Source organism: Alligator mississippiensis, chromosome 5 (assembly GCF_030867095.1).
Source record: "Alligator mississippiensis isolate rAllMis1 chromosome 5, rAllMis1, whole genome shotgun sequence".
NCBI classification, from domain to species: domain Eukaryota; kingdom Metazoa; phylum Chordata; order Crocodylia; family Alligatoridae; genus Alligator; species Alligator mississippiensis.
This window is the reverse complement of record NC_081828.1, coordinates 72,501,975-72,526,942: the sequence shown is the minus strand read 5'-3', so window position 1 is coordinate 72,526,942 and position 24,968 is coordinate 72,501,975. Positions and strand designations below refer to the sequence as shown.

The 24,968-nt window shown below is 44.8% G+C and overlaps 1 protein-coding gene across 1 annotated transcript; it reads left to right on the top strand.

Annotated features, from left to right (window-relative positions):
- Window positions 1-406: 406 nt before the first annotated feature.
- LOC102573115 (pancreatic alpha-amylase) lies at window positions 407-24,644 on the top strand. The gene is made up of 10 exons (XM_019500881.2): window positions 407-4,845; window positions 12,631-12,777; window positions 13,521-13,718; window positions 16,200-16,430; window positions 19,566-19,699; window positions 19,809-19,931; window positions 20,019-20,118; window positions 20,386-20,507; window positions 20,635-20,760; window positions 24,156-24,644. Exons 1-10 carry the CDS (start codon window positions 4,609-4,611, stop codon window positions 24,343-24,345), a joined length of 1,608 nt encoding a protein of 535 aa, XP_019356426.2. The 5' UTR covers window positions 407-4,608; the 3' UTR covers window positions 24,346-24,644.
- The last annotated feature ends 324 nt before the right edge of the window (window positions 24,645-24,968 follow it).

Genomic DNA, 24,968 nt, shown 5'->3' with positions numbered 1-24,968 from the left:
GACCGAGGATCTCCTTGGTGAAAGATGGGTAGGAGGTGCCATAACCTCCAGCTAATGCACACACACACAGAGTCCTGGGTGGGGAAAGCCCAGACCCGTCACATCTTTGACAGGCCTGAGGCTTGCTGGTTGCATTGGAGTTGTGAGGCTCCAAGTGAGCTCAGCTTAGCTGCCTGGGATGATAACTTTCAGGTTGAAAAACCCTTTGTCAAGCTGAGGAAGCACTTGCAGTTGGTGTGTGTGTATTCTGTTCCTGGATGGCAGGAATAGTAAAGAAGCCAGAGGCTGGCATTCAATGCAGGCAAGAAAGGCAGCCAATGAAAATGGAAATGGAGGCATCATGGGGTGGGGGGCAGGCTGGGCTGGGCTGGGGGACTGGGGATGTTAGCAGCACAGGTAAAAGTGGAGAGGTACCTGGGGAGTCAGATGTCTGGTGGGTTGTAGCATGTCAGAATTCCAATGTCTATATCGAGTCCATGACTTTCTGTACCTAGGAGGTTGATGAAGTTCAGGTCATAGGCTTGTCGGTGAAAAGTGGTTTGTAAATTCCCTTTGAGATCAGGCCTGAAAGACTGGAGACAGGTGATGTTCTGTTGTTGTCTTTGATAGATTTTTGGTGTGCACTCATTCTGGTGCGCAGTTGTTGCTTGGTGTTTCTACTTATTTTCCATCAGGGCACTTGGTCTCCACTTTTGTGCTTCCCCATTATAGCCTATGGGCAAAATGTCAAAATAGCGTCAAAATGGAAGTCGAAATGGAACAGTGCTGTTTCACCCAGCCCTAATATCAACATATACCAGACATGTTTTAATTCAGATAACACATTACTTAGAACCATATATTTAAAATAAGCTTTAAAGACTGAGATTTGTTAATATTTGAATTGGCAGAAGACATCTTGAGAGTGGGAGAGCCAGCATGATTTAAGAGAGTTCAACACTCATTTGTTCCTTGCCCTGCTCTGTTGTAGGTAAGCCCGCTGTAAGCGTCATTTCCACCCCCCTTTGGGCGGGGCGGGGGGGCATTGTTTTTTGTTTTTCTTTTTTACCTAGCAGAAAAAAGTGACCACTCTCTGAAATCTCCAGGTTTCAATCTGATTTTCAGAGTCATCCCTTTCTTGTATCTTTTCAGTTGAAATCTTGTGAGCCCTCTTCACCAACCTGGAGTAGTGGGGTTTTTCTGTTCTTTACATTCTATTTACATAGCACTCTGGAGCTAGAATTGTTAGGGTGTATTGGGGATTTCAAAATCTGCTAGTGAATGTGGATCAGTCATCCACCTCATCTCAAGGAACTCATTATACTTCCCCACTAAACCTCCTGTCAGACTTTTTTTTTTTTTTGGTTATTTTTTGCTATTTTATAGCTTTTGTCACATTTTATCTACATCATTACTTTGATGGCCAAGAGCACATAACTGTTCTCTTGTAGCTAAAACTATGCAACTTTCTAAAAAAAAATTATAAATACATGAAATTGCTTGACTTTACTAGCAATAATGTCCAAAACAAAATGCAACTCAAATGGCCAGAAAAGAAAATGCTTGAAAGTGTCATAAAAAACTGTTGGACCTGTAAATGATGTCATCCCCACCCCCAATAGAAAATCAAAGATATAGGAGTTACATTGTGTATTCTTGCTTTTTGTTAGACATGCTTCCAGTCAGAGCAAAGAACCCATATCATATGAACAAGCTGACATAACACGAGGATCAATACAGAAAATGAACCCTGCTCATAAACAACTCCTAGGCTGAAACATGTTCTAAACTAACAGTTTCAAATAAATAATTTCATTAATCTGTTTTGTTCAAAACAGAAAATATGGGCAAAATTTGTCAAACGATTCATTCTAAGTAGCTCTTTTCCCAATTATGACAAATAAAAGGACAGTTGATTGCAACAGTAACTGGCACACTTCAATTAAATAAGTTTGAAAGAATGAAAAAACAAAGATTGAGACAGGTTGTTTTTCTTCTCCAATAATTTTATTCTAAGTAAAGAGAGGATTGTTAGATAGCAGAATGTTTATTTGACATTTACATAGACCTTGTCCCATTCTACCACATCATACCAGATTACAGTTTTTAGTAGCCTCTTCCCTATTTATTTACAAGTGAAGACCTTGTGAGAAACCCTAAAAATTAAGCCTTCACAGTCTGTGCTTTATGAGTTGATCTAACATGAGCTTGTAGGATGGGATGCCAGAATGGCAGTCCCATGGAGCATGGCCAGCAACTGCAGCAGTCACTGCCAAAATGTGTGTGTGTGGTGGGGAGGAAAGGGGAGAGCTTGTGCAGTAGCGGTGATGCTAGTAATAAGAGATGACACTTCCCATCTTTAAGAAAGGGAAGAAGGAGAATCCAGGGAATTACAGACTAGTCAGCCTCATCTCAGTCCCCTGACAAATCATGGAGTAGGTCCTCAAGAAATCTTTTTCTCAGCACTTGGAGGAGGAGAAAGTGATCAGGAACAGTTGACATAGATTCACCAAAGGCAAATCATGGCTGACCAACCCGATTGCCTTCTGTGATGAGATAACTGGCTTTGTGGATGCAGGGAAAACAGTGAATGTGATGCACCTTGGCTTTAGCAAGGCTTTGGATACAGTCTCCTATAGCATTCTTGCAAGCAAGCTAAGGAAGTATGGATTGGATGGATGGACTGCAAGGTGGATAGAAAGCTGGTTGGATTGTCAGGCTCAACAGGTAGTGAACAATGGCTCATGGTCTAGTTGGCAGCTGGTATCAAGTGGAGTGCCCCAGGAGCCAGTCTTCAGGCTGGTTTTCTTCAGTATCTTCATTAACAATCTGGAAGATGGGATGGAGTGAGTAAGTTTGCAGATGACACCAAGCTGAGGGGTGTAGTAGATACGCTGAAGGGGAGGGCTAGGATTCAGAGTGACCTAGACAAATTGGGGATTGGGCCAAAAGGAATTGCATGAGGTTCAGTAAGGACATGTTCAAAGTCCTGCACTTAGGACAGAAGAATCCCATGCATTACTACAGGCTTGGGACCAGCTGGCCAAGCATCAGCTCTGCAGAAAAGGACCAAGGGGTTACAGTGGGCTATAAGCTAAATATGAGTCAACAGTGTGCCCTTGTTGCAAAGAAGGCTAACATCATATTGAGCTACATTAGTAGGAGCACTGCTAGCAGATCAAGGGAAGTAATTATTTCTGTCTATTCTTCACTGGTGAGGCCACATCTGGAGTACCGTGTCCACTACAGAAAAGATACGAACAAGTTGGAGAGAATCCAGCAGAAGGCAACAAAAATAGGGGCTGGGTCAAATGATTTATAAGAAGCTGAGGGAACTGGGTTTATTTAGTCTGCAGAAGAGAAGACTGAGAGGAGATTTGATAGCAGCTTTCAACTACCTGAAGGGTGGTTCCAAGGAAGATGGAACTAGACTGTTCTCAATGGTGACAGATGACAAAAATAAGGAGCAATGGTCTCAAGTTGCAGCAAGAGAGGTTTAGTATGGGTATTAGGAAAAAAACTCTCACTAGGAGGGTGGTGAAGTGAAACAGGTTACCTAGAGAGATGATGGAATCTCCATTTTTGGAGGTTTTTAAGGGCCGGCCTGACAAAGCCCTAGCTGAAACTATCTAGCTGGGGATGGTCCTGCTTCGAGGTCCCTTCTAACCCTAATTGTTTATGATCCTATAAGACTATGCTGGAACAGCAGCCACAGAAACATCCCTAGTCTGTTGAGTCTCTTGTGGGAGCCCCCCAATCAGGCGGCCCCTGCCCCTTCACTCTCTTGCCCTCAGTACCCACCTCCCCTTCCCCCCATAAACCTTGCGCATGGTGCCAAAATCCCCAGGTACATCTCTTTAGTGTTATATAACCGGATGCTAGGTTCAGGTTTGATTTTTGTCAACAAGGGTATGGATGTTTGTACGTTTTAGCCACTCTAAAAGCAGAGTGGGAACGGCTGCTTGAGATCACATTCTGATTTAACTTACATTTGCATGATCTTGTGCTGATACAGTTAGTTAAATTACCCTAATTTTGACCCTGTATAAAACATGGTTAATGCTGGAGCAGTTTTGCTAGTTGTAGCACTACATCATCATGCAGCACTGTCAGTTGCATTTAAAGAGCTTGTATCAGTATCCTTTGACATTAGTATAATTGCTGTGTCTGTTTACACGCACACCACAGCTCTCTGAAATACTGAATTTCTGGACAGCATTAAGAAATAAAAGTGTTAATGTCTTATCTGTGTGCATAAGGTGTACTGCTTTAACTATAACTATAGAGTTAAAAGTAGCCTGATTTTGCTCATATGCAAGCACTTATAAAACTCTCTGGAAGAAAAGCATGCTATGTTCCACCTTTGTCTGTATAACTATGGCCACATTAAGAATGGGATTAATATAATTTTAAAAAATAAACAAACAAATCCTCTAACATACTATATTAGTACAAAAGAAAACACAAACCAGGCCTGAGTCCTACCTAGTAACATGTATTTAAAGTTTGTTATTGTGACAAGTTGTGGTATATCTTCTCTGGATGATGATTCTAAAATAGTCCAAAAAAAGGTCAACAACTTAAATAACATGCAAAAATAGCCAATCGTTTAAATGTTTAATTTGTAATATGTACTTTGCCCTCTTGCAGGAATACAAATATTTACTGAGAAAAACAGAATCTATTATCGAAAGCACCATGAGGATCCTCTTTCTGCTAGCAACTGTAGCACTTGGTTGGGCACAATATAATCCAAATACAAGACCCGGGAGGACATCTATTGTCCATCTCTTTGAATGGAGTTGGACCGATATTGCTCTTGAATGTGAACGCTACTTAGCGCCTAATGGGTTTGGTGGAGTTCAGGTATGTAGCCTTATATTAGTAGAGTAACATTGCTTCATAGCTTACATAACATTTTCACTAATTTAAATTTTAAATCTAATTTAACAAAGCATAGGCTTTAAGTAAGGAAAAGAAAACCAGTATGTTTCTAAATAGGTATGTTTCTAAATCTGCTATAATCAAGGGGATATTTTATTTCAGCACTCCAAAGGATATATATTTTGTATTCTGTCACTGAAATTCTAATTCCTTAATATGCAAAGTACCAAATAAATCTTTATTTACTGCTGTGAAGACTGAGAGATCCATTATTATTTGAAGATGATCCTCTATACCTTATTTTATCAGTATGATGTCATGCTGCTTGATTACAGTTAAATTAGAGGAGGTTTTTAAGGCAGGAATAAACAAGAAACAAAACAATGACAGACAAAGTACCTTCAGAAAGAAGGCTGCTTAAGAAAAAACTAGATTCAGCCAAGAATTGGAAAATGCCCAGCTGCTTAGCTCCAGTAAACTTATTTTTTACAAGCTAAACCCTAATATCAGAATGCCACTAAATGAGAGTTTTCAAACTTTTTAAAGGAGTGTACCCCTTCTGGTGGGTACCCCTCCTGGACTGTACCTACTGGACGAGCGTGGGGGGGAGGGATCCCCTGGCAGCCGGTTGACCAGCGGGGAAGGGGTTCCCCAGCGGCTGGTTGACAAGCAGGGACAAGCAGGTTGACAAGCAGGGGGGTCCCCCAGCAACTGGTTGACTGGGGGGGATGCTGGTGCTGCTGCTGCCTGCTACTGCCGGCAGGCGACGGCAATGCGCGGCAGCAGCAGCTAGGCGTGGTGCATGGTGGTGCACTTCCCTAGTCCCCCCCTTCTCCACGAAGCCACCGCATACCCTCTGGGGTCTTCCCAAGTACCACCAGGGGTACACGTACTCCCAGTTGACAACTCCTGAGCTAAACCACATTAAACTCCTGGAAGTGCAAATGAATGTTAATAGTCAGTATTTTTGATTGTGAGTTAGTATCACCCTTTTAAATCTGTGAGGATGTACCTGTGATTAGGACATGGGATCATGGGATTATCCTGCACTACTTTCTTATTGATATAGGAGTATGTGTGAACACATGTACACACCATAGAGCAGAGGGTAATGGCTGGATTTGAATCTCAAACTTAAAGAGTACCTATGTGTACCCTCGGTTGACAACCACTGTTATAAGGCATGCATTCTCTCTCTCTCTCTCTCTCTCTCTCTCTCTCTCTCTCTCTCCCTCTCCCTCTCCCTCCCCCCCCCCCATCTGTTTTCCCCTACAGCATAAAAATTTCAAGCCTGTCATATTGTCATGGTTGCTAATGCGGGGCTTCTTCTCGAGAGACCCGAACTAAGAATGAGTGCATCTCATGGTTACACCCAAAGTTGGGGATGGCACAAGCCTGTCACCCAAAGGGTGCATTGGAGAGAAAGATTATAAGGAGTAGAAACTGCAACTTGTTCTGAAACTGCAACGTTATAATTTTATATATATCATTGCCCAAATAACTGCACAAATGCAAACCCGTGTCTGTTTCATATGACATCTTTTAATTAAAATGTCACATCTAAGCAATTTCAGTTCCATCTTCTTTAGTGCAGGGCATAGGCGCTGACTTCTTATCTTTGCTGGGTTGGGGGGGGGGCACCTAAGATGAGTGTGTAGAAAGTTTTACGCATTTCAGGTGGCAGTCATCTTCTCAAGGGGGTCCAGAGCCCTCAGGGCCCTATGTACTCAGTGCCCTTGGTGCAAGGGATGGCAACATTTTATCACTGAGGCCAGAGCTTAAGACCCAGCTCCGTGCTATAAGCTTCATGCCCAGACAGCTTAAGCTGTCTGTGCTTCCATTTCTAAAAGTACTTGGCTTTTCCTCTGGAAAGCAAAGGCACCAAGAGAGCAGGGAAAGCTAAAGGAAGGTGCTGTGGATGAGTGGCTAGATGCAGCTCTGCAACCTGATCCTCTGGAGCACTCTAAGTCAATTTGGACCTTCCTGGGCAAGATCTATCGTCTTTATGGACCTTATCTGGCCCAGCAGCAATAGGTTCCTGACCCTTGCTAGTGAGTTCCAGTGTGATCTTTGTCTCTGGGTGCAGACAGACATAACACTAGAACCATTCCAAGATTTTCACTGATTGGATACTGGTTCACAATTGTCCCAGGTCAGAGGTGTCTATATGTAAACTGCAAAGGGTTCTAAGTAAAACTGACATCTTTTAGGTACTGCAGTATTGTAAAAACTGACACCAGGAGATGGCAGTGCATAGCCAGCCCAATTAATGATTTCCTGTTCCCCATTCTCACTAACACTGGGAGCATTTGCACATGCATATTAATGTGCAACAATAATCTCCAAAACACGATGCACTGGAATGTATTGCTCCTGGATACAGCATTTACACATGTGCCTGAGATTGCAGCACATTGAGCTGGGTCAGAGCAGCCCTGACTGGCAGGGGGCTGCAGGGGTCAGCCTGCCAGCCCAGGACTGCTCCAACCCAGCTCAATGTGCTGCAGAGGGTCTGGCTGAGGCATGAAGGTGCTTCATGTGTGGCTAGCCCTGAAGCATCCTCGTGCCCCAGCCAGCCAGCCAGCTCAGTGTCTACACATGCGTTGCTGCACACACACAAAAAAATACAATATAGAAGTACTGCCCTGATGTAGAGTTCATTAGTTTCCTGTGGTCTCATAGGACTGCAAATGTAGATGCCAAGACATTTACTGCGGAACTAATTAGGGAACTCCACAGTAAACATCTCGTGTAGATGTACCCACTGAATTTAATAAAAAGTCCTTCCTTCACTTTACCAAAATCTGCATGGCGGTACCATGACTGGGAGTGCTTAGGTGTGCATGTAGGGTAGAGGGGCTACCTGGACACAAGCTTTTGGGTTCCTGGGGTTCCTTCATACCTTTTAAATATCATTTTCTCCTATTTCACTCACCAATTCCTTGATATCATGCAGTGTAGGATGCTTGGAAGACCAACCAGACATTAGTTATTGAAAGCTTGGTGTCTGCACATAACATTGAACTGGTTCAAGGAGAAATGGTTTGCAATAATACGTAATTATCCAGGTCTACTTTTGAAATGGTTCAGGCCATTTAAATTGTTTTAAACTGGCTTGTACATCTGCTTGAAGTTTAAACCGTATCTAAGCCAGTCTAAGTGTTACATTGACCTGCACCCTTTCTGTATGGACATAGTACTACAGAGTCTTCTGAAATGCTGAAGGCCAGATACTCAAAAGGATCTCATGGGAATTAGATGCCTTAGATACATTCAGGGACCTGGTCTAAGTTAGTTCATCTCTTGTTGATTTGAATAGGAGTTCAGAATGCTAGACATCTTCCTAGATCAGGTCTCGGCAAGCTCGGTATGACAGATGAGTGATTCTCAAACAGGGTGCTGTGAAATCCTTTTGAGGGTGTCGTGGGATACACAAACAACTACACATGATTCATAAGATAAACCCAGAGATTTCAAATAGGAATCTGTAGTGTCAAAAACTCTTCTGACCTGGTGTGGTCTTTGAGCTCTTTGCAACAGAAGAATTGCTCTATTACTTTTCCATAGTCAAAACAAAGAATGAAAGCTAAGAGCTAGCATTTTGCAAGGGGTGCCTTGAGCCTCAAAGAGTTGAGAACCACTAGCCATGTCTACATGAGACACATTGATGTGCATTAACCTAATTTTACTATGCAGCATGGGCGCGCATCTACATGTGCACACCCTTACCGCACAGTAAACATTTCTAATGGTCAATAAATTTGTACCTGCCAATGCAGGCATGATTAGTTAATGCTCAGTAATGCATATGTAGATGTGACCCATTACTAAGTTTAGTGCCAGATCAGCTCAGCCACTAGGGGAAAGGTCTGAGCCCAGCTCCAGGGCTCCTTGCTGGCCGCCTCTCCTGCTTCAGGGCTGGGCTGCTCTCTGGCAGACCCTAGCTACTAGGTTTAAAAGCCTGCACCCACCTGGTGCCTTGGGGAACACACACCATGGAGCCTAAGGGAGCCGGTTCCATCTTCAGGTGCCCCTCAGGCCTTGTGTGCCCTTCTGGACAGGCCACAGGATGCCTCTGCCTAGTCTGTCCCCTCTGCAGAGCTACTGCTTGGCTATAGGTGAGTGTTGCAAAGGTCTGCAGGCTGGCTGTCTCTGGCAACAGGGCCAGCACCTGCTCCTTGCTGCTGCTCACCCCCAGCAGTGTTTCTTTGCAGGTGCTGTGGGGAAGTGCCTCTGCCACACGGTGCTAAGTCCATGGCTGTGGCCCTCTGCTGAGTGCTCCTGAGCATTATCCAGGGCTGGCCACATGGGCACAGCGGTGCAGGGGCCCACAGAGTGCATGCAGGATGAGGATCTCATCATCATCATCCTCTCCATCGAGCCCTGGCCCTGATCATGTGCACATGCCCATGCCAACTGCCTGGGCCCCCAACCAGACCAAGGAGAAGGTTGGCAACCTTGTGGTGCCCTGGAGCTATGCTGATGTGCAGAGGCAATTCACATGGGGCAGGTGCTCAAATGCCCACATTTGTGAGGTTCTGTTGGGAGGTATACATGAGTGAGGGCACTCCCAGTCAGTGTAGCAGTGCCACGTTAAGGTCAGGGTCTTGTGGGCACAGTGGATGGCTGGGACCAACTACAATCATCAGTCCAGCTATGCCCATAAAGCCATGGCCTTTATGTGGGAGCTGACCCAGCTGACCCATATTTTGGTGCTCCGGAACCCAGGCAAGCATCAGCAGCAGGGGCAGCCTGGCTGAGCCCTTGCCTTGCCCTGACCCCTCCAGTGAAACGTCACTGGAGGAGAGGCCCTTAGGCCTTCAGTGCCCCAGCTCATCCTCTTCTCCGGCTGCTGCATCCAGCTTGGGGAGCCCTGGCCAGTAGCTGCCTTGTCCTCGACACAGCCTCAGACCCTGCCACAAGGAGCAGCCGGCAACATCACCACTGGCCAGAAGCAGCACCAGCTCCTCCCTGAGGGTGGCCCTGTCTGGGCACTGACCTGCCACACACCACAAGTTGTGGATACCGGGTGCAGCTGGCTACCATCGCTGATGGGGAGGCCAGTGCCAAGCTGCAAGCCTTGCCAGCCACATACACATGGTAAGTCCCCCACTTGAAGAGGGCCCTCCCAGTCCCTGCCCCTGCTACCTGCTCCTGGCCCACCCACACAACTCTGGCTCCGGGTCCTGCCCCCCTCCCCCCCCCGCTACAGCATTCAGGGAGGAGGGACAGAGTTCAGAACTTTATGCAGCAGCCTGTGTCCCTGCAGCTGGGTGGGCAAGGGCCTCTTGTACACTTGAGGGAGACATCAATGCTGGTAGCAATGTCCTTTTCGGTAGCAGGACAGGGACATATAGCTTTGCCACAGGTAGCCCTCCAGGTGATGGCAGAGGTTGCAGTGCAGCCTGAGCTTGCCTCCTGTGCCATTGTAGCTCAGGGTCCTAAACCAGGATTGCAGGTGTGTCCAGGGCACCAGAAAGATTATCAGAGGCAGAGCATAGTGGCTGGTGCACCCCTTCACCTACACAAACAGCTCATTGAGCACCACCAGGGGCACATGCAGCAGGGCCACACTTGGGTCACAGCAATGGTGTGGCTGGGGGCTGGCCCCCACCTCATGGACTCCCAGTGGTGAGGGCAGGAGTGCAGTCATCCCTTTGCCCCAGGTGTTTGGGAGCCCCATGGACCCAGAACCCCGATGTCATGGGCAGGGCAGCAGCATGGCAGAGCAGTTGGCCTGCAGAAAGAGAGTGGGGGAACAGGGTCTGGAGCCATGGCAGTAGGTGCTTCCATCAGCTTGGCCTGTCCAACCTTGTGAAGGGGCGGGGTAGGCGGGTTGCCTGCAGCCAGCACCCAGAAGGCTACTGGCTCCAGCGGAGCAAGGGGAAATGGAGAGCTTGGGTGGCAGTGGATTGGGCCCAGCCTGCATAGCTGGCTTACCATGGTCCCTGGGCACCCATGCATGGCTGACCCCCTATCTGAGGCTAAGCAGGGCATAGCCCCTGGTGAAGAGCATCTTATCTCTGAAATATTGCAAAATCTCACAAAAGACTTCTGTCTCTTGCCTCTGCAGGGCCAACATCTGGATGCAGGGGAGGGCCCACCAGTCCCAGCAGGGATGCAGGCTCTTGGTCGCTACCATGCACTGCTAGAACTGTTTGGATGCACTGGCTGTGCCAGCGGTGCACCATAGTCTGGACCCTCCTGCTGCAGTGGCTGGTGATGGTGGAGAAGCAGGAGGCGTGAGAGCAGGCCTGGTGGGCAGGGGATGTCCCCCAAGCAAAGGTGCAGGATCAGGTGTAGTGGGACCACCTGGCCCAAATGGAGACGCTGGAGCAGGAGCACATAGAGCTGTTCCAACAGCAGAGGGACACTGACTGCTAGGCCCTGGACAACCTCCTAGGCCTGGTGGCAGCGTCCATGCCTCCCGCTGTCCACCCCCACCTGGCCCTGGGAGGAGGTCTTGCAGCACCTTGTGCACACCAGACCACCATGCCCGGCCCCTGCCCTGGACCTGCTGCCACCCACCTAGCCCCAGCCTCACCACTTTCCCCCATACCATGCACCTGAAGACCTGGCCGTGCATGAAGCTGACACCCACTGGGGTTGCCATGGCCTCCAGACCTACAGGGGAACACCCTGAACCTGGCATACTGGGCACCTGCTCTGGGGCTTTGCCCTTTCAACCTCTCCCCGCATCACCACCATTGCCCCCCGCTCTGGCCTGGAGGACCAAAAATATTGTAGCTTTCCATTTGTAAATAGCTTTCTATTTGTAAATAGTTTTCTATTTGTAAGTGGGTTTTTTATTGTTGGTGCATGGGGAGGGTGGCAGAAGGGCTCTGTTGGTTGAGGAAGTTGGGGGTAGAGGGCTCTATTTGTTGAGGAGGGAGGGAGGGATGGAGGTGGGTGTTGTTAGGGAATAAAGTATCTTTGTTTCGACCATCTGTGTATCCTGAGAGTGGTGCTGGGAGTGGGTAGGGGGTAGGAGGTGTGTGACCAGTGAGGCAGGTGGGCTGAAGAAGGGAGTGCAGGAGGAGAGGGTTGGCCAAGGGCCTTCCACAGCCAGTGCCCTGACCTCTGCTAGCAGGTGTGCAGCTTTCCTGGGGCCTAGACAGGGGGATCTGCTGGAGCCAGCAGCACCATAGCCAGCAGGAGCGTGGGGGGCTCATTGTCATGGGCAGGGGCTGGAGCAGCTATGGCATGGGGAGGCAGGTGGACAAGGAGGAAGCTGTCTTGTGCTGTCCCTGAACTGGGCATGCAGCTCCTGGGCAAGGAAGGGGCTGTCCAGGGATCAGAGTTTCCAAGATCATAAAATCATAAAAAGGAGGACTAGAAGGGACCTATAAGATCACCAAGTTGGGTCCCCTGCCATGGGTCAGAGGTAATTGGTCTCAAATGAGCTCAACAGGTATTTGTCCAGCCTCCTCTTAAAGTGCTGGCAGCTCACTTTAGTTTCAACATGGCAGCCATGTGGCTGGAGGCTGGAGCTCCCCCCAGTGGCCACAGGGGGACATGGCAGGACTGGAGGGAACTGGTGCTAACTTTAGTGCCAGTTGCCTGCACCTATAGACACCTGCCAAAAATCAGTTACTGCACATTAGGCTAATGCACAGTAACTTTAATCATGACTAACTTCATGTGTAGATGCACCCACTGTGTAAGAGTGATAGGAGGCCTGATTCTCTGCTTTGTGTTCTTTTTAATAGATTTGTGAACAGATAAATAATGATGATATATTATCAAGTGACATCATTTCATTCACAGATATCTCCTCCAAGTGAAAATGTTATCATTACTAATCCATGGAGACCCTGGTGGGAAAGATACCAGCCAGTCAGCTACAAGCTTTGTACACGATCTGGTAATGAAGATGAATTTATAGACATGGTGACCAGATGCAATAACGTTAGTGTAAGTGTTATTTGAAATTCTTCCTATGTTAATAGTGTGGAGGATACAGAAGGTATTTTAGGTCTGAAGGCTTGCTTAGCTTATTAGAAGTGAGGAAAACCATTTCAATCATTGCCTATTCCTAACAATTAGTTATAAGTGAAAATCTCTCAAACGTGTCAGAGGAAAAAGAAGCACATTGTCCCCAAACAGTCTCTCTCTCACTTAAACGGTGAGATGCATATCATAGAATGGTGTCATTGGTGCTGGATATTTAGGAAAATACTTTAGGAAAAATACACAAATAATGTTTAATGAAGGAAAGCATTTTAAATGGAAAAAGGAAAGGTGTGTATAATGAAAAGCAGGGTTGGCCAACCTGTTAGAACCTGTTAGATGGCATGGGCAGCCTCTGTTTGGCATGTGACAGACCAGGGAGGGGACAGCCAGTACAGTGGCAGATGCAGCAGGGAGCAGAAGACAAAGCAGCAGATTGGGCAGGGAGCACACAGAAGGAAGGAAGCAAAGAGCAAAAGAGCAGACCAGGCAAGGAGCTCAGGGTAGGGAGCAGAAAAGGGAACGGCCAATCCAGCTGGGGAAAGGTATCAGAGTGGTACTTAAAGAGAGTGTGGGGCATATTTGTGGCACACCTGCCAAAAAGGTTGGCCCCTACTGATCAAAAAGTGGAGGCTGGGGGAATAATACAGTCAATGACATTCCAGAAAATGGTTCCATTAAAATGAAGTGTAAACTCTGCTCTTTAGGTTCATATTTATGTGGATGCTGTAATAAACCACATGTGTGCATCTGGTCTTGGCTCTGAAAACAATGCGACCTGTGGAAGTTATTTCAATGCAAAGACAAGAGATTTTCCTGCTGTGCCGTACTCAGGCTGGGACTTTAATGATGACAAATGTAAAACTGGAAGTGGGGGCATCGACAATTATGGGGATCTTGAACAGGTAAACTGAACTGTGAAATATATTTTTCTCTTTTTTTCCCCATGTTTTTCCTTTCCCACTCTTCCTTACTAGTCTTACTAGTAAAACTGAGGTGTTTACTGGTCAGAAAATGGCTCAGAACAATAGAGAGAAAATACCTCATATAACATAGTCTCCTGGTTATTTAATTAATGAAAGTGATTAAAACAGCATAAATAACCTAGGAGAACAGGACCTACAGAAATATTGGAACTGGGAAAATAAGTCCTTGGCAATCACTATTGAAGTTCTAGTCCTTTCTGTTTGTGATTAGGCAATGATTTTCTTAAATTATTGTGTTTTTCAAAATGATTAAAAAGTAATCTCTGTAAATACGATTTTTGCATTGGGATCTGGAGCCTTTAAGAAGCATTTGAAAGGCCAGTTCTGCAGTTGGATGCATAAGGTATATGATGTTTTCATTGCCAAGTGGGTTTTGAATTTCTTTCAAAATTGGATTTCAAATCTAATTAATCTCAAGTGTGCATCAGAAATTAACTTTCCACAAATATTCTAAAACCACTTTTATTTCAAGGAAAATTCATGTCAGTAAACTTATAATATTTCTAACTGGAAAGAGACAAAAAGGGTATACACAAGGTGAATGTGTTTCAAATTTTGAAATGATATTTATGGAAAACTTTTGGAATTAATCCACTTCCAAGAAAATATCACACACGTGTCAAGAGAAAAGTAATATGTGCTCTGGAAGTGAACAACATTGTTTTGTCTGTAAGTAATATGAAGTAAAAGTGGCATCTATTAGTAATCTATGTTTACTTGAAAAATGTCTGAGTACAGAATTAATTTACTTCTTTTCATTTTTTTTCTGTAAATCACAAAGTGAGTGTAAAATGTTATTAAAAATGCCTGTTTTCTGCAGATATAAACAAATGTACTGCATAACGCGTAGTGGAGAATTGGGCCTAACAGATAAATCAGGGATTTGTTAATCCTACATTATGCTGTGAGTTTCAATGACAAATTGTCACAGGGCACCTCGCTGCCCCGCTCCTAGAGAGGGGAAAACTGCTGGGGAAAAGCCCTAGCAGGGATAATGAGCTCAGCTGTGAGTTGCCAGGGCAACTCCAGATAGATTGACTCACAACTAATGAGAGTCAGCTGCCTGTAGGAGGCAGGGCCTGGCCCTTATAAAGCCCAGGGCTGAAGCCAGGCTGGCAGTTCCCTGCCAGCAGCCAGAGGGGCAGGAGCTCACGTAGTTAGGATGCGAGTACTGCTCGAGCAGACTGAAGGATGGTGGCTCTGGGACACAGGAACTATGTTGTTACAGCCAGGCGGCCTTAAGTTAAGTTATAGCCAGGAAGCTCGTGTTTTGTTTTGGTAGTGTTTGTATTACGCCGGTGGCTAGGGTGAGGCTATAAGGGGTTGGAGGAGGCCTCGTAGGAGACCCACAATAGCGTGGGGATCCAGGTGCCAGTAAGGGCGCAGTTTACGGGGGTGCGTAGACCCCAGCCCCAGAGAGGGGCATTTGAAGAGCCCAGTGTGGGTGTAGCAAGCCCCAAAAAGGGGGCAACATTAGGGAGCCTGGTGTGGGCACAACGAGCCCTAGAGAAGGGGCGGCATTATTAGGGAGCCAAGCGTGGGCACAACGAGCCCCAGAGAGGGGGCGATACTATTGAGAAGCCCAAGATGGGCGTAGTGAGCCCGGTTGTAGGCTAGCACGGCAGTAGACCTCAGACAGGGGTGGGGGCTGTGGTGGACCCCGACAAAAGGGGTTAGCAGTACAGCACCCAAGGAGCAGGGCAAGGTGCTGCGGTGGTCCCTGAGAAAAGGGGATAGCAGCGCGGTGAGCCCAGATAAGAGAGGGTAGCAGTGCGGTTGACCTAAAGGACCGGAGACCCGCTAGAAAGTCCCATAGTGGGCTAGATTATTTTAGAGAAGGCCCAGAGTGGGCTCGACAAGAGTCCCAGTGAGGGCCCGCATATTAGAGAGAGCCCGGAGTGGGCACAGGGAGAGCCCAGGAGGGGGCATTTCCATAGAGCATACAGAGAAGGCCCGGGAGTGGGCTAGACTATGGAGGAGGCCCAGGGAAGCGGGCGTGTTGACAGACCAACGTCCAGTACATCTGCGAGGCTTGGGGCGTGGTATTAGGGGTTGGTAGGAGCCATGCATAGCCCATAAGGCTAGGGTGCCTGGAACGCACCCAGTGTACAGGGAGACCCCTGGTGGGTCTGGGAGAACACGGGGACGGAGGTCCCAGCTAACCGTGCCTAGGAGACGTGAGGCAGCCTCCCAACTTTTACCTAAACATCAAAGACGTGGCAGGCGAGAATCTGAGGGTGCCCTTGGGCCGACTTGGCACGGAGAGGGGGCCTTAAGGAGATCACAGCCCTCCTGGAGGACCCTGCCGTGACACAAATGGAAAAAAATATGTTTAGAATACTAGATTTATAATGTTGGATTAAAAAGGACTCAAATCAACATCTAGGCTTTTTTAAACAGGTCCGTGACTGCCGCCTGGTTAGTCTTCTTGATCTTGCACTGGAGAAAGACTATGTACGTTCAAAGATTGCTGAATACATGAACTACCTTATTGATATTGGTGTAGCAGGCTTCAGAATTGATGCTGCCAAGCACATGTGGCCTGGGGACATGAAGGCAACTTTAGATAAACTGAAAGATTTAAATACTGATTGGTTTTCTCCAGGATCGAGACCTTTCATTTACCAAGAGGTAATTTACTTTTATTTTTTTTTCTAAAGCAAAAACGGTTGTTTTTATCCAAATACAGTGTGTGCTCAATACTGCCTTAGTTTCTTGTTGAATCTGTACCCAAGTGTTCAGCACCTTGCAGAACTGCAGCTCCTATGAATTAAGGCAGAGACTTAAGATCTAAATATTCATGTGCAGTGTTTGGTCTGCACAACTGGAGTCTTCTGGTTTAGAAATCACAATACCTTGGAAATAGTTGAGGTGAAATACAGGTCTCATTGAGATCCCTGTCAAAACCTGACCTCAGTGGAAAGAAGACTTCCCACTTGGCTTTTACACATACTCACACTTTAAGTATGTAAATGGTACATAAAGAGAATCGGGTCTCAAAAGTTTAATTTCCTGTTGCTGTAATCTGTGCTATCTGGCAATCACCTAAATTTCAGTGAAAAGGTTTGAACTGCAATGAAGCTGATTAGGAGTCAATTGCAGTTGACTTCAGCTGGGCTCTCAGGGAGTATATTTCATTTCAGAAGCAGTGTGTGTCAGTTTTCCATTTTTTTCCTTTTCTTGAAGTGTTTAGTTCATGTAGAAATTTTGAAACAAAAATACCCTTCCCCCAGTTGGCAACAATTTGGAATTTGTTTTCTTTCAAATTTAATTTAAAAAATTGGCCAGTTCCAGTTGGGTTTTATTCCTTGTTCCAACCCCTCCTCATTCCAGCCCCTCCTCCTGGCATCCAGCTCTCACTAATTGAATGCTGCACCACTTTTATCTGTAAAAGAGAAAACAGAAAAAGAAATAAAAATTTACTGGTCTTTACATAACAAAGCAAAGAAAAACCTAAGGAATAGCTCTACACCTAACTGGATGAATAACCTCTTTTAAAATTGGCATTAGATATAAACAGAGATCTTTGTAAGAAGTAGGAAATTAGTTCAAAAACAAAGTTATTGTTTATCCTTAAACTACTTTGTTTCTAAAATGTAAAGTGAGCATTGCTATAAGTCAGGATGAGTTAAAACTAATAGTTACAGGGGTTTTTAGTCATAAAGGAGGAGAGAGAGAACAAGAGAATAAGGGAGAAGAATGGGTTTGCTATGCAGTGACAGGGAAGTCGGGTTTACAGATAATTTAGGTACGGCAGAAAAACTAAATGTATGCTTTTCCGTTGATTTCATTAAGGAATATAAGATAGGGGGACACAGGCAAGACAGGTAACAGGAATGAATGTATGGAAACAGATATTACCATATTGGGGTTGGAAGCAGAACTCGAATAGTTTAATATGCTTGGGTCAAACAAACTGGATAATTTCCATTACAGAAAATTTGAACAATAACACATGGAATTACAAGTCCAGCAGCAAGGTTTTCTAATGAATCAGTTTTTTTCTGGGCATGATAACATATGCTTGGAAAATAGAAATATATTACCTGAATGAGAATATATTGCATACAAAAGCTTGTCTAAGTCTATCCCACTCATTCAGTTGTTCCAATAAAAAATGTCACCTGCAAACACCTTTGCTTCTTGCAAATATATATATACACACACTTAATGAAGGGGTGGGGAAGAAGGGAATGATCCAGGGCAGTACAGTCTTTTTGGCCTGACCTCAAAGACTTTAGAATGAATTTGAAAGGAAAGAATAATTAGACACAGAAATAAATACAAAACTGGGATAAAGTGTAACATGAGCCAATGAAAGGTAGATCATGCACAATTGCACAGTATCTTCCTTTGTTTAAGAAGTCGGCTATCAAGGGAAATGTGGTAGATCTAATCTGTTTTGATATCTGCTAATGTATTTGAAGATGGTGCCACATGGGAAATACTTGTGAAGATAGAGAAGGTGAGGATTAATATAAGAATTGAAAGGTGCGTAAGAAACTGACTAAGGGGATTTAAATGCTAAATGACTAACTGGTTTATATTGAAAGCAGAACTAGTGTCCTGTAAGGAGGTTACTAGTGGAACTTCCAAAATATCAGTCCTAAACCTAATCTTATTTAATATTTTGATTAGCAACACCGGTGCATAATACAGGATCTTGCTAATTAAACTTATTGATAGATGGAAGATTATTATCAGTACAGAAGAGGACTGAGATATTCTATAGAAAGAACTGAATGACCCTGAGGACTGGACTATAAATGGGATGAAATTTAATAACACAAAGGAAAGCTCATCAAGTCCAAGATGACTTTGACTTTAAGACAATCCACCGCTATTCAGATTCTTCACAAGGGAAATTTATAAATTTATAATTTTCCTAGTAAATAATCTAATTATTGAAGGATAATCTTAAATTTGTCCCTGGGATGCCGCAGCTACCTGCTACCTGCAAATCCAAGACAAAAGGATTTTTTCCCTACGCTGAATGAAAAACAAAACCTTGTTTTTGATTCAAATAAATATGGTAATTAGCAAAATTAATCTGAACTCAGGCAGAAGACAGGAAACAAGTTAGTTTTTAAAGTACCACCCTGCTCTGCCTTCTGCCTATAAATACATGAGGGAAGTAAACAGAGAACAGCCATTTAAGCTAAAACCATTAAATAACTAGGTTACCAGAATAACAAGGAAATCAAAAAGGCTATGAATTGGTAGCCAGGATATTACAAGGAGAGATTTATGACAAGGCTAGTGTAAGCAAGAAACCCACCTTGTTTTAGTATGCAACTCGATCACTATATAAATGGCGTTGTGTTATGCGGTTGTTTGTGTTAGTATAGAACACACAATGACTTGGGAAACCTATTAGATTCCTAAGTATCTCTAGCACAGTTAATAATTTAAAATGTTAATTCAATTTATGGACCCAAATCTCCTAGCAATGGCCCCTTAACGTCAAGACTGTGATTTTTATCCTCGTTATCCTCAAACTACACCTTTTGATTATGGTAACGGTGATTTATTTTCTAAAGCTACTACTCATGGCAATAATGTTGGGGAAAAGCCAGGCATTCTTAATTTTTGCTCAACAACATTGCATTTTTAAAGAAATAGTGATCTGGAGATTAGCAAATAAACCGGCACTTTTCTGTTGTCCCAACTGACTTTTTCTCACCTAAATCTAGCATCTGCGGTTATTTGCTATATGTCCTTTTCAATACTCTGGAGTATATAACCAACATTTTTCACTTCAACCAGGTAATTGACTTAGGTGGAGAATCAATCAAAAGCAGCGAGTACTTTGGAAATGGCCGAGTGACGGAATTCAAATATGGTGCAAAACTGGGGACAGTCATACGGAAATGGAATGGAGAAAAGATGGCTTATTTAAGGTAAAAAAAATATATATATATATATATATATCTTTTACTTTAATCAGTACATTACAGCTTGCATAAATGATTATTTTCAAAGGATCTAACTCTTCCACTGTTTGCTTAGGAACTGGGGGGAAGGCTGGGCATTTATGCCTTCTGATAAAGCACTTGTCTTTGTGGATAATCATGACAACCAGAGAGGACATGGTGCAGGTGGAGCCTCTGTTTTAACTTTCTGGGATCCCAGGTAAAGGTCATCTGTGCGAACCTATCTTTCTTTTCTTTGTTTCCCATTCCTTATTCTCATTTCATTTTTTTTTATTTTTCACTTCAGACAATATAAAATGGCAACGGGCTTCATGCTTGCCCATCCTTATGGATTTACACGTGTGATGTCAAGTTTTTGGTGGCCCAGGGATTTCCAGAATGGAAAGGTAGGTTTCTATCGTTTGGAAATAAATTGAGTAGAATAAAATGGACCCCTGTGTGGAGGGACAGTACAGGACCTACACCCCACTTACATTCCACGAAAGGCCTTAGGACAGGATTAGAACTTGAGTGATTGTTGAGCCTTGCATTTCCTCTGTGTATGGGAATGACTTTTATTCTGAATGTTACAGCTGGCCTTACCACCCTTGCTAGCTGCCACCCACCATCCCCAGCAGATGAATTCAGTGTTTTATTTTTATGTTTAACAAAAGGATATTAATGATTGGGTGGGACCACCAAGCTTTGAGGATGGAACAACCAAACCTGTTACAATTAATCCAGATACCACTTGTGGAAATGACTGGGTCTGTGAACATAGATGGCGCCAAATAAGGTAGGACACAGTAGAGAGAACTTTAAATACAGGTGATATAGTTCCCCATATGTTTTTTTTTACCGGATGGTAGAGGTGTGGAGGGGATATTTTCATGATGGTCAAGTCCAGGCATTTCTTTTTTCAGGAACATGGTTATTTTCCGAAATGTGGTTGATGGACAACCTTTCTCCAACTGGTGGGACAATAATAGCAATCAAGTGGCCTTTGGACGTGGAAATAAAGGATTCATTGTCTTCAATAATGATGACTGGTAAGTAGATGAGGTGAAGTGGTTGAGAAGCAAGGTTATCCCCTGGCCATTAGAACCATCCAATAGTATCTACTACAACATTGTAATGGGGCCACTCATGATTCTTACCTGGTGTAAAAGAGAACTTCTGCATGATCAGGGTTGAAATAATGGGAAGGTCTGACATAGATGGATGTAGGGATAGGTCATAAAATAAACTGACTGAGAGCTGTGACAGGCATTACATTTCTTGCAATCTGTGTGTGAGTTACATGACTGGTCAGAGATTTGTTGAAGAACAAAGCAGTTTGTTAGAGGAAAAAAATGTCAGATCCTCTGCAAAATGGCAGGTCATCTTTGGGGTTCTGTGAAAATGTTATTGTCTTGGCAGTTGCAGTAATTTCTGAGACACCCACAGTCCCCTGATCTCATTCCCACCCCCCTCCACAAGAGGGAGGGATAGAGGGAGACTAGCTGGCTCTCTAATTTTCCACTTAGCAGTGACACGCTCCCTGTCTGATCTTACTGGGTCTTAGGCTGCCTGTGAGAAGGGATCTTTAAAAGCCATCCTGTGAGCACTTCTTGCAGGCAGCCCAAGACCTGGCAGGACCATGCAGGGGGACTGGAGAATCCAGCATCCAGTGGCAGTCTGTGACCCTGGGCTGTCTGTGTGCTGGGAACTCTGACGGGCATGCAAGTGTCCCAGAACCAGGGGGCACCCATTCCATCAGTACTCCCTGGTCCCAGGCTTCATATGGGCCAGAAACTTTAAAGGGTGCTTTCCTCAATCAGCAGTTGCCATTGCAGGAGCAGTTGATCAGGCAAGCCTATCATTAAATTTGTCTGGCTCACTGAAAGGCTCCCGTAGGGGTGGGGAGAGCTAAAGAGCAGATCCCTATTGCCCCCTGGCTAGAGGGTGTGCCTTTGTGGATATTTTGTCACCCTCCAGGCAGGAAGCTGTTCACATGAACCTGCTTATAGTGTTCAATATTGCTTATAATGCGCAATAATAAAAATAATATTGTCAGAGGCCTGAGAGTTATACAGCTGATGCTGGAAAGGTTAGTGGGAGGAGAGAGTCCTGAGCTTGGGTCAGGTTTGCTGTAAAGGTCTGGGGTGGGTCAAGATTCCCAGACTGGATTTCTTCAGAAAAGCGATTAGCAACCTTTCCTGAACTTGTGCTGGAATGACTTAGATCAGGTCAGAGATGGGCAGGAACTAGCACCCAGGCAATGATGACTGGTAAGCAGTTGGGGTCAAGAGATTGAGAAGCAAGGTTATCCCCTGGCCAATGGAAAGAACTGTCTACCACAGTGTTGTAATGGGACAATTCATGGCTCTTATCCCTTTCATGGAGAATTATAAACTATGGGACAGCTCAGAACTATAATCTGTTACAAATTCAAACTTAGCTCTCCTGTCCCAAAAGCTCTTTCCAGACAGTTACCACTCTGCTGGTGTTTCCTGATCATTAGACTCAAACTCAGCAATAAAAAGGCTGGTCAGCTGGATATGCCTCATTATGCAGATGTGAGAGAGATCTTTGACCATAAATGGGAACCTGTCTGAAGAGAAAAGTGGGGAAGGGATAAAAGAGATAATTTTAGGGAAGTAAATAGAAAATTAATTGTAGTGTGACAGGTACTGTTTTGGGGAGTACAGGATCCCACTCAGCCCCAGTGGCCCCAGCTCCCAGATGGTGCACGACATCCTGCCAAGTCACACTGCACCCATGCCATGGGGCAGCTGCTGCGCAGGTGCCTTGGGGGGGAGGGGGGGGGGCGGTGATCCGTGCTGCCCCTGCTGCCCCACACTATGCTGGGGGGCTCTGCCACGAGCTCTCGGAGGCCCTGATCCCTGCTGCTGCAGCCAGTGAGTGTGGGGCTTTTCTTTCTGTTTTTGTTTTTTGTTTTTTTTTAAGTGCTGGGAGGCTGGGGCCAGGCAGAGCAGCCATGGGGGCTTCTCCTGTGGCTGCCTCCACCCAGGGAGAGGCAGGCACAGCTGGAGGAGCTGTGGGAGAACCTGCAGCCACCCCCGGCTGTGCCTGCCTCTCCCCGGCCAATCCAAAACTCTGAATCCCTCTGAATCTCTCTGAATCTTTTCCAAATTGATTCTCTGAATCAGAACAAATCTCCTCCAAATTGAATTGGTGACCAAAGCTTCACACAACCCTAGTATGCATACCCTTGGGGGTACTTGGAAAGTGGCGTGGGTGGGTGGGGATGGAGGCCACTCACCACCCCGCACTGCTGCCTCCCAGGAGCAGGCGTCACAGCCTCTGTGGGCTGCACAGGTGCCACCTGGCCAGCTGGACATGGGGGTAGAGGGGAAGCTTGCAGCCACTACCCTACACCGCTGCTGCATGCAAGCCCCCCTTCTGCTCTGTGTCTGGCAGCCACCCCTCCCCACTCCACCATAAGTGTACCCAGAAGGGGTACACTCCTTAAAAAAGGTTGAAAGCCCCTGGTTTAGAGGTACTGGAGTCCCACATCCAGTTTGGGGCTTGATACTTGAAGAAACACATGGACAAAATAAAAATACTCAAGTGGAGAGCAAAAGAAAAGAAATGGAGAACTAGTAATCCTAACTTAAGAGAGAAGGTTGGAATAACTATTTTATTTGGAGAGGAGAAAACTTACAGTGATTATATGGTGAGTGGTTATATGGAGGGGACAGAACAAGAAACAATGGCTTTGAATTGCAGCGAAGGAAATTTAGGCTAGATATTAGGAAGAATTTTCTCACTGTAAGGGTGCTTAAGTATTTGTACAGGCTACCTAAAGAGGCTATATAATCTCCTTCCTTGGAAGTTTTTTTAAGAGCAAATTAGACAAACATTTGATTGGAATATTTTAGAAAGCCTTGAGGGAGCAGGGAGGGGTGGACTAGAGGCCTCCTGCACTCCCTTCCACCCCTTCTTTTCTGTGATTCGAAGAGCCAAAAGTGCAAAGGAACATAAGGTGTTCAGTTCTAGTCAGTGAATTTTCATTGCTCTGTTAAGGTTTGACTGTTAAAAGCTCCACTATGTCTCTCTGCCTAAAACAAAGACATTCTGTTTCCAATGAGGCCTTCTTTCAATCTGAATATTCACCTAAGTGCCAGATTCACAAACACATTCAGGCTCCTAACTCATGTATATGTGCCTAATCTCCCACTGAACTCAATAAGCAAGGCTTTTTGATTCCCTGAAAACACCACTCCCTCATAACATGAAGCTGAAATTACTTCCTACTGCACATCATTCTCAGGCTCTGTTGCCTTGGGGAGGAAAGTCCTAACCCAGGAATAAGTCTCCAGTCTCTACCACTATAATACAGAACATCAACCCCACAGTCATCACATGAAGCTTTATAGTCAGACAAGTAGCTGCATTTGAACATCTGAATAACACACATTTCATTTCTGCTTTTACATAGGTACTTGAATGTAACACTGCAAACTGGCCTTCCTGCTGGCACTTACTGTGATGTTATTTCTGGACAAAAGAATGATGACTACTGCACTGGATTAGAAGTTGATGTTGCTAATGATGGCACAGCTAATTTCCAGATTAGTAATAATGACGCAGATACTTTTATTGCCATTCACGTGGATGCAAAAATGTAATCAAAACTATATGCCTCTTTCCTTTTGGCTGTGCACCTCTTTTTCTCTTCTCCTTATGTTTTTAGCACACAGGCATGTATAATTCTGTCTAGAAATATCTCACAAAGAATAAAAAAGCATAAAAGTATTTGGTTACACTTTTAATAAAGAAAAACATAATTTCTGTGCTACTATTATACAGTAATTATCACTAGTGCTAATATAGATTAGTAAGTATGACACTAGTAGCATGGTATAGAAATGCAACATTTTATTCACAAGAAGCAAAAGAAAGAAAAATAAAAACATTAAACACCAAATTTAGGATTAGTGACTGGCCTCTTTTTCATTCTCATAAATAGCAGAATAAATTAAAAGCTGAGAAAATGGCTGAAACAAAAGCAGCTTTTTTCTCCTGAGCATGTTTACTTATATGCTGTGCAATGTCTGTACCATTATGAAAAGATACATTTGAGGAAAAAAAAACAAAAACAAAAACCATTCACTTGCAGCCAGGTTTGAGCTGGGCACAGAATAAGGGAGCCTTGTCATGCTCACTGCAGCTTTTGTGTTCTGGAGCAGACAGGATCCCCACTGGTTTGCTTCTCCTGATAGCAACTCACTGGAAAGCTAACTGGGAGACA

What these genes read in the sequence shown, in the direction of transcription:
- LOC102573115 (XM_019500881.2), top strand. Translation starts at nt 4,609, where the DNA reads ATGTACTTTGCCCTCTTGCAGGAATACAAATATTTACTGAGAAAAACA. An exon ending in TTAACTTTCTGGGATCCCAG is followed by an intron (nt 19,932 to 20,018) that starts GTAAAGGTCATC and finishes TTTTCACTTCAG; the next exon opens with ACAATATAAAATGGCAACGG. An exon ending in CATAGATGGCGCCAAATAAG is followed by an intron (nt 20,508 to 20,634) that starts GTAGGACACAGT and finishes TTCTTTTTTCAG; the next exon opens with GAACATGGTTATTTTCCGAA.